The sequence below is a fragment of the Anabrus simplex genome, chromosome 1, assembly GCF_040414725.1.
Source record: "Anabrus simplex isolate iqAnaSimp1 chromosome 1, ASM4041472v1, whole genome shotgun sequence".
NCBI lineage: Eukaryota > Metazoa > Arthropoda > Insecta > Orthoptera > Tettigoniidae > Anabrus > Anabrus simplex.
In genome coordinates, this window is record NC_090265.1 from 79,526,802 (window position 1) to 79,539,882 (window position 13,081).

The following is a 13,081-nucleotide window of genomic DNA, read 5'->3' on the forward strand; positions in this document are numbered from 1 at the left end:
GACTCATTTATGCACTCCCACAAGAAAATATACTTAAACTGGGCGAGTTAGCAGTGCGGTTAGAGGCACGCTGCTGTGAGCTTGCATCCGGGAGATAGTGGGTTCGAATCCCATTGTCGGCAGCCCTGAAGATGGTTTTCCGTGGTTTCCCATTCACATCAGGGAAATGCTTGGGCTGTACCTTATCTAAGGCCACGGCCGCTTCCTTCCAACTCCTAGGCCTTTCCTATCCCATCGTCGCCATAAGACCTCTCTGTGTCGGTGCGACGTAAAACCCGTAGCAAAAAAAATGTACTTAAGGTTCAGCTTCCTTTACACGGCAGGATACGAAAATGAACACATCAAAAATTGTTCTGATGGACTGTATATCCATATGTGGCTGGGAGGCGTGACCAGTCTTAAGGGAAATAATGAATAAGAAGAGCATTGGGAGATATGACCTTTTGCCCGAACAGCAACGATTTAACCCATTGTCACATTTCACGTAACAATTCATTTTTCCATCATCATCATCATCATCATCTGCTGTTTACCCTCCAGGTTCGGTTTTTCCCTCGGACTTAGCGAGGGATCCCACCTCTACCGCCGCAAGAGCAGTGTCCTGGAGCTTCAGACTCTTGGTCGGGGGATACAACTGGGGAGTATGACCAGTACCTCGCCCAGGTGGCCTCACCTGGTATTCTGAACAGGGGCCTTGTGGAGGGATGGGAAGATTGGAAGGGATAGGCAAGGAAGAGGGAAGGAAGCGGCCGTGGCCTTAAGTTAGGTACCATCCCGGTATTCGCCTGGAGGAGAAGTGGGAAACCACGGAAAACCACTTCGAGGATGGCTGAGGTGGGAATCGAACCCACATCTACTCAGTTGACCTCCCGAGGCTGAGTGGACCCCGTTCCAGCCCTCGTACCACTTTTCAAATTTCGTGGCAGAGCCGGGAATCGAACCCGGGCCTCCGGGGGTGGCAGCTAATCACGCTAACCACTACACCACAGAGGCGGACTCATTTTTTCATATTGTATAATAAATATGATTCCAGGAAAGTCAAGATTGCCAGGTATTTTGTTGTAAAGTGCCCGTGGTCAGGATTTTACGTAAAACGTTCATTATGTTATGTTGTATTTACTTCTTTCGTCCAGAATCTCCGTGGCTCAGGCGGCAGAGCGCCGGCCTCTCACCGCTGGATACCGTGGTTCAAATCCCGGTCGCTCCATGTGAGATTTGTGCTGGACAAAGCGGAGGCGGGACAGTTTTTTCCCGGTACTCCGGTTTTCCCTGTCATCTTTCATTCCAGCAAAAGTCGCCATTAACATTTCATCTCATCTGTCAGTCATTTATCATTGCCCCAGAGGAGTGCGACAGGCTTCGGAAGCCGGCACAATTCCGATCTTCGCCGTTGGATGGGGGCTTCATTCATTTCATTCCTGATTCGGTCGAATGACTGGAAACAGGCTGTGAATTTTTCACTTCTTTCGTACCTAGGTGGTGCAACTGTTTTCAGGTACATACCTAATACAAGCGAGCCGAATGTACCTATCGAGTCATACACCAGCCCACTTGCCAATCTCAAATTTCTGACAGTGCTGGAAATCGAACATGGGCCATTGAGGGCGGAAGTCGTTAAACCATGATCGTAGATGAAAAGACGTTGATAAATTATTATTGTTAATTGTTACTCACCGAAAGGAATACATGCCAGTTAATTGACAAAGCCTACCGAAAATATGACAAAACTTTGGCATAATAGCTATTCACAACGCAGCTCAAGAGATCACGTTACCACATAAGGGTGGTCGGAAACAAAGTGAACCGTGTATGTGAGCGTCAGAGCGTTGGTGATCCTAATAGGTACACTTAAAATCAAATATTCCGCCTGCCTCACAACCTAACCAAGTATTATAAAAAACATATCATCACGCCAACAAGAAGAGCTTGATCATCGTATACTATTGGAACTATTACGTGTGTTAAACAATTTTAGTCCACCTCTGTAGTGTAGTGGTTAGTGTGATTATCTGCCACTCCCGGAAGCCCGGGTTTGATTCCCGGCTCTGCCACGAAATTTGAAAATTGGTACGAGGGCTGGAACGGGGTACACTCAGCCTGTGGAGATCAAATGAGTAGACGTGGGTTCGATTCCCACCTCAACCACCCTGGAAGTGGTTTTCCGTGGTTTCCCACTTCTATTCCAGACAAATGTTGGGATGCTACGTAAGTTAAGGCTGTGGCCGCTTTCTTCCCTTTTCCTTGTCTATCCCTTACAATCTTCCCATCCCCCCACAAGGCCCTTGGCGAGAAACTGGTCCTCCTCCCCTGTTGTATCCCCGACGGAATGTCTCACACTCCATGACCCTGTCCTTGAGGCGGTTGAGGTGGAATCCCTCGCTAAGTGTAAAGAAAAATGGACCATACCATACCGTATAGATGTTGTTTGTATCACGTGTTTACGCACTCCTACAGTATAATGCATGTAAGGTTCAATTTCCTGTTTTTCTTCTTCTCCTCTTCATCCTCTTTCTCCTTCTCTACCGTTCTTCAGCTGACATTTTTAGTACCATCTTCTCTTGTCTCCCCCACTGTCCTTCTCTATCCTTTTCCTGTACATTTCTCTGTCATTGAGCTCTGGCATATTGGTTGGTGTACATTTATTCCTCCAGTTCTCTCTCCCTTCCACCTTGATCTCCATTTCAGTCCAGACAACCTAGTTCCCGTCTTTCCTCTCGCCCAACACATTGTCTCCCATACTCTTCTAGTGTCCATCCGTGGTTTTCCACTTCTCCTCCAGGCATATGCCGGGATGGTACCTAACTTAAAGCCACGGCCGCTTCCTTCCCTCTTCCTTGTCTATCCCTTCCAATCTCCCCATTCCCTGCAAGGCCCTTGTTCAGCACAGCAGGTGAGGCCGATTGGGCGAGGTAATGGTTATCCTCCCCAGGTGTATCCCCCGACCCAGAGTCTGAAGCTCCATGGCGGTAGAGGTAGGATCTCTCGCTGAGTCCAAGGGAAAACCAACCCTGGAGGGTAAACAGATAAAGAAGAAGAAGAGGTCACAGTTGTAACTGGCCTGAAGCATGGTGGAGTACTGAATTGAGATGGTTGTTAAAAATAAAAAATAAAAAAACAGTTAAATGTTACAGGAGATAGGATAAACGCTCAGAGTGTAACATTTCAACAGACAGTTCATTTTAACACTTTTATCCTGTTCAGATGAAATTAATTTATTATTCTTCATTATTATACCAATTATTTCTGTTAAAACGTTCGAAGTTTAAGAAGTATTGAAAGGATGGATAGCAAAATGAACACAACGAAAATTGTTCTGATGGGCGGCATATCAATATGTGGCTGGGTGGTGTGACCAGTCATAAGGAAACTAATGAGTAGTAAGAGCATTGCGAGATACGAGGTTTTAGAAGTAAGCCGTCGAAATACTCGGTCCACGTTGTTTCCGAATATCCTGTATTTATACAGTCAGTTAACACCCGTTATTCTTTTTCGTCTTCTTATTCTTCCGTTACCGCCTCTGTGGGATCACGGGCAGATTTATCATGATTTGGGCTTTCTTCTTCTCCTCTGCATCCTCTTTCTCCTTCTCTACCGTTCTTCAGCTGACATTTTTAGTACCATCTTCTCTTGTCACCCACACTGTCCTTCTCTATCCTTTTCCTGTACATTTCTCTGTCATTGAGCTCTGGCATATTGGTTTGTGTACATTTATTCCTCCAGTTCTCTCTCCCTCCCACCTTGATCTCCATTTCAGTCCAGACAACCTAGTTCCCGTCTTTACTCTCGCTCTACACATTGTCTCCCATACTCTTCTAGTGTCCATCCTGATCACTTCTTATTCTTCCTTATCTGTTTACTCTCCAGGGTTGGTTTTCCCTCAGACTCAGCGAGAGATTCTACCTCTACCGCCTCAAGGGTAGTGTTTTGGAGCTTCAGACTCTGGGGATACACCTGGGCAGGATGACCATTACCTCGCCCAATCGGCCTCACCTGTTATGCTGAACAAGGGCCTTGCGGGGAATGGGGAATTGGAAGGGATAGACAAGGAAGAGGGAAGGAAGCGGCCGTGGCTTTATGTTAGGTACCATCCCGGCATATGCCTGGAGGAGAAGTGAGAAACCACGGAAATCCACTTCCAAGATGGCTGAGGTAGGAAACGAACCTACCTCTACTCAGTTGACCTCCCGAGGCTTAGTGGACCCTGTTCCAGCCCTCGCACCACTTTTCAAATTTCGTGGCAGAGCCGGGAAACGAACACGGGCCTCCGGGTGTGGCAACTAATCACACTAACCACTGCACCACAGAGGCGGACCATCCCGATCACATGTCCAGAAAATATTGCTCTTTTGAGTCTTATTTCTTCGCAGATCGTCCTCATGTTTCGGTGCAGTTCGTCCCTTGGTCTTCTTTACCATCTTTCACCTGCTTTTTTGGTCCCTATTGTTTAACAGTTCATTTCACGATTAGTTCTGCCTTCATACTCTCTTTCATGGAATCGAATGGTGAGAAGTTTTTGAAACAGATAAACGTGTAAAACATTGGTTAAATACTTACAGAGAAATCTTTAAGCACTGAAAATCCTTTTCTCGCGCTTGAACATAGTTCAAAACAACTGGATTTAGCGGGAGTTGGTGATAGATTCATTCTTATTTTACCAGAGGTCACAGTTGTAACTGGCCTGAAGCATGGTGGAGTACTGAATTGAGATGATTGTTTAAAAAAAAAAAAAAAAAAAAAAACAGTTAAATGTTACAGGAGATAGGATAAACGCTCAGAGTGTAACATTTCAACAGACAGTTCATTTTAACACTTTTATCCTGTTCAAATGAAATTAATTTATTATTATTCATTATTATACCAATTATTTCTGTTAAAACGTTCGAAGTTTAAGAAGTATTCAAAGGATGGATTTGGTACTTTTTGGCACTGAACCTCTAAATACTTCTATTTGAAAGGTACTGCAGTCATCAGAAAACTGTCCGGCTTCATGGCTAAACGGTTGGCATGCTTGCATTTGGCCCAAAGGGTCCCGGGTTCTATTCCCGGTCGGGTCGGGGATTTTAACTTTCATTGGTTAATTCCTAGAGCTCGGTATCTGCGTGTTCATACCGTCTTATGCATTAGATTCCATCATATAGGGCCCCATCCTCATAGATAGGGCAAATTCAACCGGTGGGATTTGGTATTTATTGGCCTCAAACTTGATTTTCAACGCCCTGTGTAATATGGACTTATGTCGTTTTGATCATTTCTGTTTCTTTCAGCTACATTTATTTCTGTGTCCTGTCAGCGTTTCCAAAAAAAAAAAAAAAAAAACTGCAGCTGCGATGGCCTTTATGTTTCCGCTAAATGCATCTTGTGATGTGCATGGGTTGTTCAGGAGGGGATAGATAAGTAGGTGGTTTAGGTCTTGTTCAGCACCAAATTCACACGAGGCGTCTGAATTTGCTGGAAGGATCCCCAATTTCTGTAGGTTGGTCTTGCCCTGAGGACGCCCACTATTAAACGGTTGAGAGACCTACATACCATCGGTACCAGAATCTAGTTCTTCCGTTGGTGACATGTCTGTGGGCAGTTATATCCTCTATTTGTTAAGACTGACGCAAGTAGGATAAACTGATATAACTTGAAAACAATATTCTCTCACACATGTGTTAAATAATGCAAGTATCGAGCTGAATTATTATTTAACGATTATTATTATTATTATTATTATTATTATTATTATTATTATTATTATTATTATGACTCGTGACGTACATCCCCTTATTCGTATCATTATTAGTTTACAATCGCATTATTTGTAAGGTTATGTCATGAAATATTTGTTGTATATAGATATTTGAGTCTAGTTAATGTAAGAACCTGTATATAATTTATCACTTGTATTAATGATTTGTAATCCACTACAGAATTTGAAACACACTGTACATCCAGAATGGTACTGTGTAGACGAGAACTCGGTGGAATATTCTATACATTATATCTGGGCCTTAAGCACTCTAGAATTTACGAGAAATGTATCTTTCTAGAAGCCTGTTCAGGCACATTTATAAAGAGGTGGTCTTGACGGTAAAGGCGAGTTATTGTTTAGTAAGAGTCATGGTTTAACAGAAGTCGTTCTGATCAGACATGCGTCGTGCTAACGAGTGTTTGATGTATGTGAATTGGTTTAGTAAAGCTGGTAGTTGATATGCAGTGGTTGCAATCTCCGTGTAAGACACTTCGTGATAGGCATTTGTTAAAAATGGCGGTTGTTGATGTGTATAGTTTTCTTGTGACAGCAGTGATTAAGGTTATGTGCATTAATTTGTAAATAATTGTGAATAAATCCGTGTACGCAAGTTGACAGCAGTTTGTCTGCGTCATTGTGGATACATTTAGGCCGGCCGCAAAATGAGACGCCGGTCCGTGAGGTGACGCAGGGTGACTCAGGGCGAATTCTTCACAGCAGAGTGAGTCACGGCGACAATCGTCGCAAGTTGGATCGCAGTTTCAGTACGCAGTTTACCACGGAACTTCAGCTCTGGCAGAGATGGCGAATACTGCTGCTATGTCAATAGACTTGAGCTCAGAATCGGATTCTGATACCGAGTTTGTGTTCGAAACGGTATGTTACAGATTCAGACGGTGCTCCACTTTTCATGTAGTTTTGCTGTCTTCTGAAAGCATCTCTCAGCGAATGTCTCAGTTTCTCCCACATCGCCTTCGCTTCAGCACCTGCAGCAATGGCTTCGTGGCTTGTATCATACAGAACTTTGCGATCACGCACGGTTTCAATTAGTTTTTCTTCCATTTCGAACTACAAAACACAATATGAACAGCCAAAATCACCGTGAGTCTTGCAGGAAACTGCGGAAGAGAAACTGCGGTCCGCAGTGTCACCACGGGCAGCAACTGCGTCGCGTTACCCTGCGCCGTAACATGCGCGGGTCCAGTCAGTTCTGTGGTTCGCAGAAACTCACCGTGAGTAACCCTGCATCACCTCACGGACCTGCGTCTCATTTTGCGGCCGGCCTAAGACGAGTTGTCTCTATCCTAGTGTTCCCTCCAGCGGCAGAGTCCTAGCAAGGAAGCTCTTGCGGGTTCTGAGGCGAGACCTTGCTTCTCGGTGACCATGGCGTGGAATTCGATGGTCATTCTCCTGCTTTGATCTCTCGGCGTCTGCAGCAGTGGCCCTCCGGAGGTTGGGTGGGGCTATTCCAATAATCGGGTATGGTTTCTGTATTGGCGTTGGTTTTAGGCATCTCGAGTTTATCCTTAGAGTATTGTAGACCACAGTATCAACTTGATTATCATGTATTGAAGCGTCCCACACATACTCAGTAGCTGATAAACACAGCGCAAGTGCAGAAGTCGTCAGAATATGCAGACTGGCTTTTCCCCCCCCCCCCCCCCTATGTTCTCAACTCATATTTTGAGATTAATAAAAGTAGCCATTATAATTTCCCATGTGTTGTGTTTTATGTTTCAGTTCTAAGAGATGAGTTCCGAGTGGTGCCAAAGGACACACGGGTGGCTGCAGGAGAGACGGCACTACTGGAATGTGGACCTCCTAAGGGACATCCAGAGCCTTCCCTGCAGTGGCGCAAAAATGGACAAGTCCTTGATATTGAATCTTCTAAAAGGTATTTAACCCATTTAAGACCGATATCCCTTGTATAAAACACCATGCATTGCTCAGATCCTTGATTATCCCTCTGATGAAGTTTGAATGGCTCTACCAAGATTCACCATACCTTATCACCAGAATGCCAGAATATTAGTTGTTTCTCCATTTTGGTTCTAACAAGAACAAATCGATCTCAGGATATTCTGTATTTCAAAACGTCTTTTATAATGAAACTTACATTGAATTATTCAGTGTAGGGTTATGAAACGAAATCTGTATGCACAACATTTCATTGTTTAAATAGTAAATGGATATTTTAATTCGTGTTGCCACAATGGTTTGGTTTATTTTTCACAACCTCAAGTAAACGACGTACTTGAAGGTAAGATGCTACATTATAATGATTTCTTGAACCATATAAGGCAGTATAATAGTACAGTGTCCTTTGCATCCTTCCCTGCCAAATTCCAGGATCAGTTTCTTACTGTTTTAAGATTCAGGGGATGATTCATAGGTACATTTCAGATTTACTGACTACTGAAAACCGACGAGCATTATACGGCCAGCTTTATGTGATAAATTCACGTCTTACGAACAGAATTTGTTGTGAAAATTCTATAAATTGTCAAGGTTCAACATTTCTATATGTATAGTCACAACGAAAGTGTAATTTTGAAGACAAATATATGGTCTTCAGGAGTTTCGTATATTCTCCGTTATTTTTCTCATGTTTCCTTTATCATCAGTTTCATTTTTAGCATTTGTTTGCATCTATTGCTCCGACAGGCCACTGCTTTAGTACAATCGGAATTTCGTCATTCAAATTTGTGAGGTCTTACTGGGGCAGAGAGGGATAAATCGTCGCTGTTGGGGCAAAACGTCATTTCACACAATGCTCTTCCTATCTGTTATTTCCCTTAAGACTGGTCACGCCTCCCAGCCACATATGGATATTTAGTCTGTCAGAACAATATTCGTTGTGTTAATTTTCCTGTGCTTACGTATAAAGAAAAAAAAATGAACCTTACCGTACCGCACTCTAGGAATGTATGTTTGCATGACTTATTTACGCACTCCTACAGTGTAATGTTCTTAAGGTTCATTTTCTTTTACAAAATCGCATACGAAAATGAACACTACGAAAACTGTTCTGATGGGCTGCGTGCCCATATGTGGCTTAGAGGTGTGGCCAGTCTTAAGGAAAACAGTGGATAGGAAGGGCAGTGTGAGATATGAACTTCTGCCCGAACAGAGACGATATACATTTAGATGGCTAGCCTTACCTCTTCAGTGTGAGGAATAAAAGCTTCTTTTAGTTCATTCGTTCGTTTTCATGTCGAAGTTCAAGTGTGAATATAATTCTAAGAACCGTAGTCCAGTAAAAAACTTCAGTATAAATAGATAAGGAAACGTGAAGCTTCATTGTCATCCAAAATTCAGAGTAATAATTGAAGCTTTTGAATTAGTCTGAAATAAACAGACTAAAGCCAAAGTCTTGCGATTTAATAGCCTTATACACTCTTGCAGGTTGACTTAGCAATCCAGTATTCGGGAGATAGTAGGTTCGAACCCCACTGTCGGCAGCCCTGAAAATGCTTTTCCGTGGTTTCCCATTTTCACACCTGGGGCTGTACCTTAATTAAGGCCACGGCCGCTTCCTTCCCACTCCTAGCCCTTTCCTGTCCCATCGTCGCCATAAGACCCATCTGTGTCGGTGCGACGTAAAGCAACTAGCAAAAAAACAAAACAAAAAACAACAACAACAACTTAGCAATGAAGAGAGGAAACGTGAAATGCAGTCTTCGATTAATTCATACTTATTATATCACCTTACTTTTGATTGAGTGGCTCAGACGGTAGCGCGTCGGCCTCTCACCGCTGGATACCGTGGTTCAAATCCCGGTCACTCCATGTGATATTTGTGCTGGACAAAGCGGAGGCGGGACAGGTTTTTCTCCGGGTACTCCGGTTTTCCCTGTCATCTTTCATTCCAGCAACACTCTCCATTCTCATTTCATAGCATCTATCAGTCATTAATAAATCACTTTGGGAGTGGCGACCCCATCGTACTAATAGCCTATATCTGTTCCATTCATTCCATCCCTGACCCGGTCAATGACTGGAAAACAGGTTGTAGGTTTTCATTTTCACTTTTGATTGAGTGACCAATAGTTTTAGGAGATCACTGGCTAAACCAAATAGAACTAGTAACATAGGTATTAATGTACAATACATTTCACAAGTGTCCTTGTTACCGTAATTTCAGGATAAGAGTTGTGGACGGAGGGAATTTGATGATTAATGACGTCCGTCAAAACGATGAGGGCAGATACCAGTGTGTGGCACAGAACATGGTGGGTGTCAGAGAAAGTAATCCTGCTACGTTAACGGTACACGGTGAGTAGTTATTTAATACAGAGTAACGCTACATCGTTTTGTTTTCAATGCCATAATATATTCTAGAATCCTTGATATTCACCCATATCAAATACTAGGTACTGGAGAGAACATGCATATTTAACTTAAGTTACACAAATACTTAGATTCCGAGTTCACTTAAGATTTCATTCTATTTTTACTCTCAAAGTTTGTGTAGTGCTCTACTGATATGTAATTATTTTAATCTTAATTTTGAAATAAAATAAATTTTGACTGAAGAATGTATTGTATGTATATAAAATATTTCATTCTAGTGAAACCTTTCTTCAACAAAGAACCCACAGATGTAACAATACTTGAAGATCAAAGTGTCCAATTCCAGTGCAAAGTAGGAGGAGACCCGCCGCCTAACATCTTATGGCGGCGGGATGATGGAAAGATGCCAATTGGACGGGCCCAGATCCTGGATGACAAGTCCTTGAGAATAGAACATGTTACTCCAGCTGATGAAGGACTATATATTTGTGATGCCGAAAATTTGGTGGGCAGTGTGTCAGCGCGAGCTTCACTTACTGTGCACTGTAAGTTATTTTCTGTCCCTGAGCATGTGTGATACGTCTTTCTTTTAGAGTTTACTCAATATTTTAAAAATACAGGTAGTATGAGGTATTAGCAAAATAAAACACGACCGGGCGAGTTGGCCGTGAGCGTAGAGGCGCGCGGCTGTGAGCTTGCATCCGGGAGATAGTAGGTTCGAATCCCACTATCGGCAGCCCTGAAAATGGTTTTCCGTGGTTTCCCATTTTCACACCAGGCAAATGCTGGGGCTGTACCTTAATTAAGGCCACGGCCGCTTCCTTCCAACTCCTAGGCCTTTCCTATCCCATCGTCGCCATAAGACCTATCTGTGTCGGTGCGACGTAAAGCCCCTAGCAAAAAAAAAAAAAAAAAAAACACGGCATTTCGATGGCCTAGAATGAAAACCTCGTATCTCACAATGTTCATCCTATCTATTATTTCCCTTAAGACTGGTTACGCCTCCCAGCCACACATGGATATGCAGTCCATCAGAACAATGTTCGTTGTGTTCTTTTTTTCCTATGCGGGCGTGTGAAGGAAAATGAACCTTACCGTACCGTGCTATAGGAAAGTATGTTTACGTGAAGTATTTACTAACTCCTAGAGTATAATTTTTATAAGGTTCATTTTCCTTTACGCGTTAGCATAGGAAAATAAACCCAACGAGCATTGTTCTGATCGACTGCATATCCAAATGTGGCTGGGAGGCGTGACCAGTCTTAAGGGAAATATTGGATAAGAAGAACTTTTTGAGATACGAGGTATTCAATCTAGGCCATCGATATATTTGAAGCATGGTAGTCTTACACCCCCGTTTATAAATGAAAATACTTCCACTTCCTTTATTCTTGAATTTTAACAATGAGGTACTTAATGTTGATAAATCATAAATTACGATATGAAATAGTAGTATTAAGCGTAGTCACATTCGCTTAACGTTCATCACTTCTGTTACAGCTCCTCCAACGTTTGTGATACGGCCCCAGGACCAGAAGATTGGGCTCAATGGAATAGCTACGTTCGAGTGCGTAGCTCATGGGAATCCCCCTCCTTCAGTATTTTGGACGAAGGAGGGTAGTCAGATGCTCATGTTTCCTGGTAATGCGTATGGTCACTATCATGTAACTTCAGAAGGAACTCTTAAGATACAAGGTGTTCAGCGTGAGGACAGCGGCTTCCTTGTGTGTTCCGCACTTAGTGTAGCAGGCTCTACAACAGTACGAGCTTTCCTGCAGGCAAGTAATACACTGATTATGTTTTCTCTCAGAGTGATATTGTATTAGTGTTCTTTCGAAGAAAATATGTATAGTGGTGTTCTATTGCGTGGTATTATAGTCATGAAGTGAGCAAGAACAAAACATAAGGAAGAAAGGCACATTTCTTTTACATTTCTTTTCCAAAATCCTTTAATATTGTCAAGTTTTCTGCAGTGATGACACAGAAAGAAACTTAATTAAGGTATTTTTTCCGAGATTTTTCCAGCTTGAAGTAGGAATCTAAGCAAATTGCCTGCGGAATTCGAAACCACCTTCCACAGAGTGCAAGTTTACAGTTCACTATATATCCACCTCACTGATGACAATCATTCTTCATAGTTCTATTGATTTCCACCATCAGTGTCATTGTTTTGGTCAAGTAATTTCCACCAACGATGTTAATAAATCCCACTAGCATCAGATGAGGAAACGTTGTAATGTCATATTTTCGCAAGTGTAAAATATTAATGTAAAAGTACTCCAAAAATACTTTGACTGTAGCAGATCGAGACCACTCATGTGCATCAAAGGGAATTTATTAAATTGAAGTACTTAGTCATTTCGTTTATATTTGTGCTCATTCGCTGTTTATTCTCTTCCATATCCGTTTGACTTTTGAGTTATTTTCCCTGTAGCAAAAAGTGCTTTATTGATATTAAACATACGAAATACCTGAACAGGAAAGTTATTTCTCAATATTTGGAACTGCGTTGCTTTGTTTAGGTAACATCAGTTGACGATGTACCTCCACCAATCATTCAAATTGGTCCCGCAAATCAGACGTTGCCTTTGAAGTCAGTAGCCACTCTACCATGCCAGACTACTGGTTCCCCGTCTCCAAGAATAAAGTGGTATAAAAATGGCTCACCACTGATAAATCAAGGATCAAGAATTACCGTAATGGATTCTGGAAATCTTCATATTGATGGTGAGTATTTCACATCAAGGAACTTGAACTCGAATAGATATTCAAGTAGTATTCTTGAAGTTATATGGAGTGCATTGTGATTTTTGTATGATGGGTTTCAAATACGTACCTACAAAAACACTTTCTCTGTGTCTTCTGTAAGAGTACATTTGAGCACTTTACTCAGTCATACTTTCAAAGTAAAGACGATAAACAAAAACAGACATGAAATATTCAAAAGAAACGGTAAGGAGACTTCATTGACATGTTAAGCATTTAAGGAAGATGTAATACTCGTGTATTCATACAGTTTGACTAGCTTAATACGGCTTAAGATTATTTTAAAAG

The 13,081-nt window shown here is 42.3% G+C and overlaps 1 protein-coding gene across 1 annotated transcript in view; it reads left to right on the plus strand.

Annotated features, from left to right (window-relative positions):
- LOC136856842 (roundabout homolog 2) overlaps positions 1–13,081 on the plus strand; it is a 535,367-nt gene that overhangs the window by 472,485 nt on the left and 49,801 nt on the right. The window contains exons 4-8 of the mRNA XM_068229560.1: positions 7,475–7,628; positions 9,879–10,009; positions 10,306–10,572; positions 11,528–11,805; positions 12,550–12,754. Coding sequence (XP_068085661.1) covers positions 7,475–7,628; positions 9,879–10,009; positions 10,306–10,572; positions 11,528–11,805; positions 12,550–12,754 — 1,035 coding nt within the window. The remainder of the gene's footprint in view (positions 1–7,474; positions 7,629–9,878; positions 10,010–10,305; positions 10,573–11,527; positions 11,806–12,549; positions 12,755–13,081) is intronic.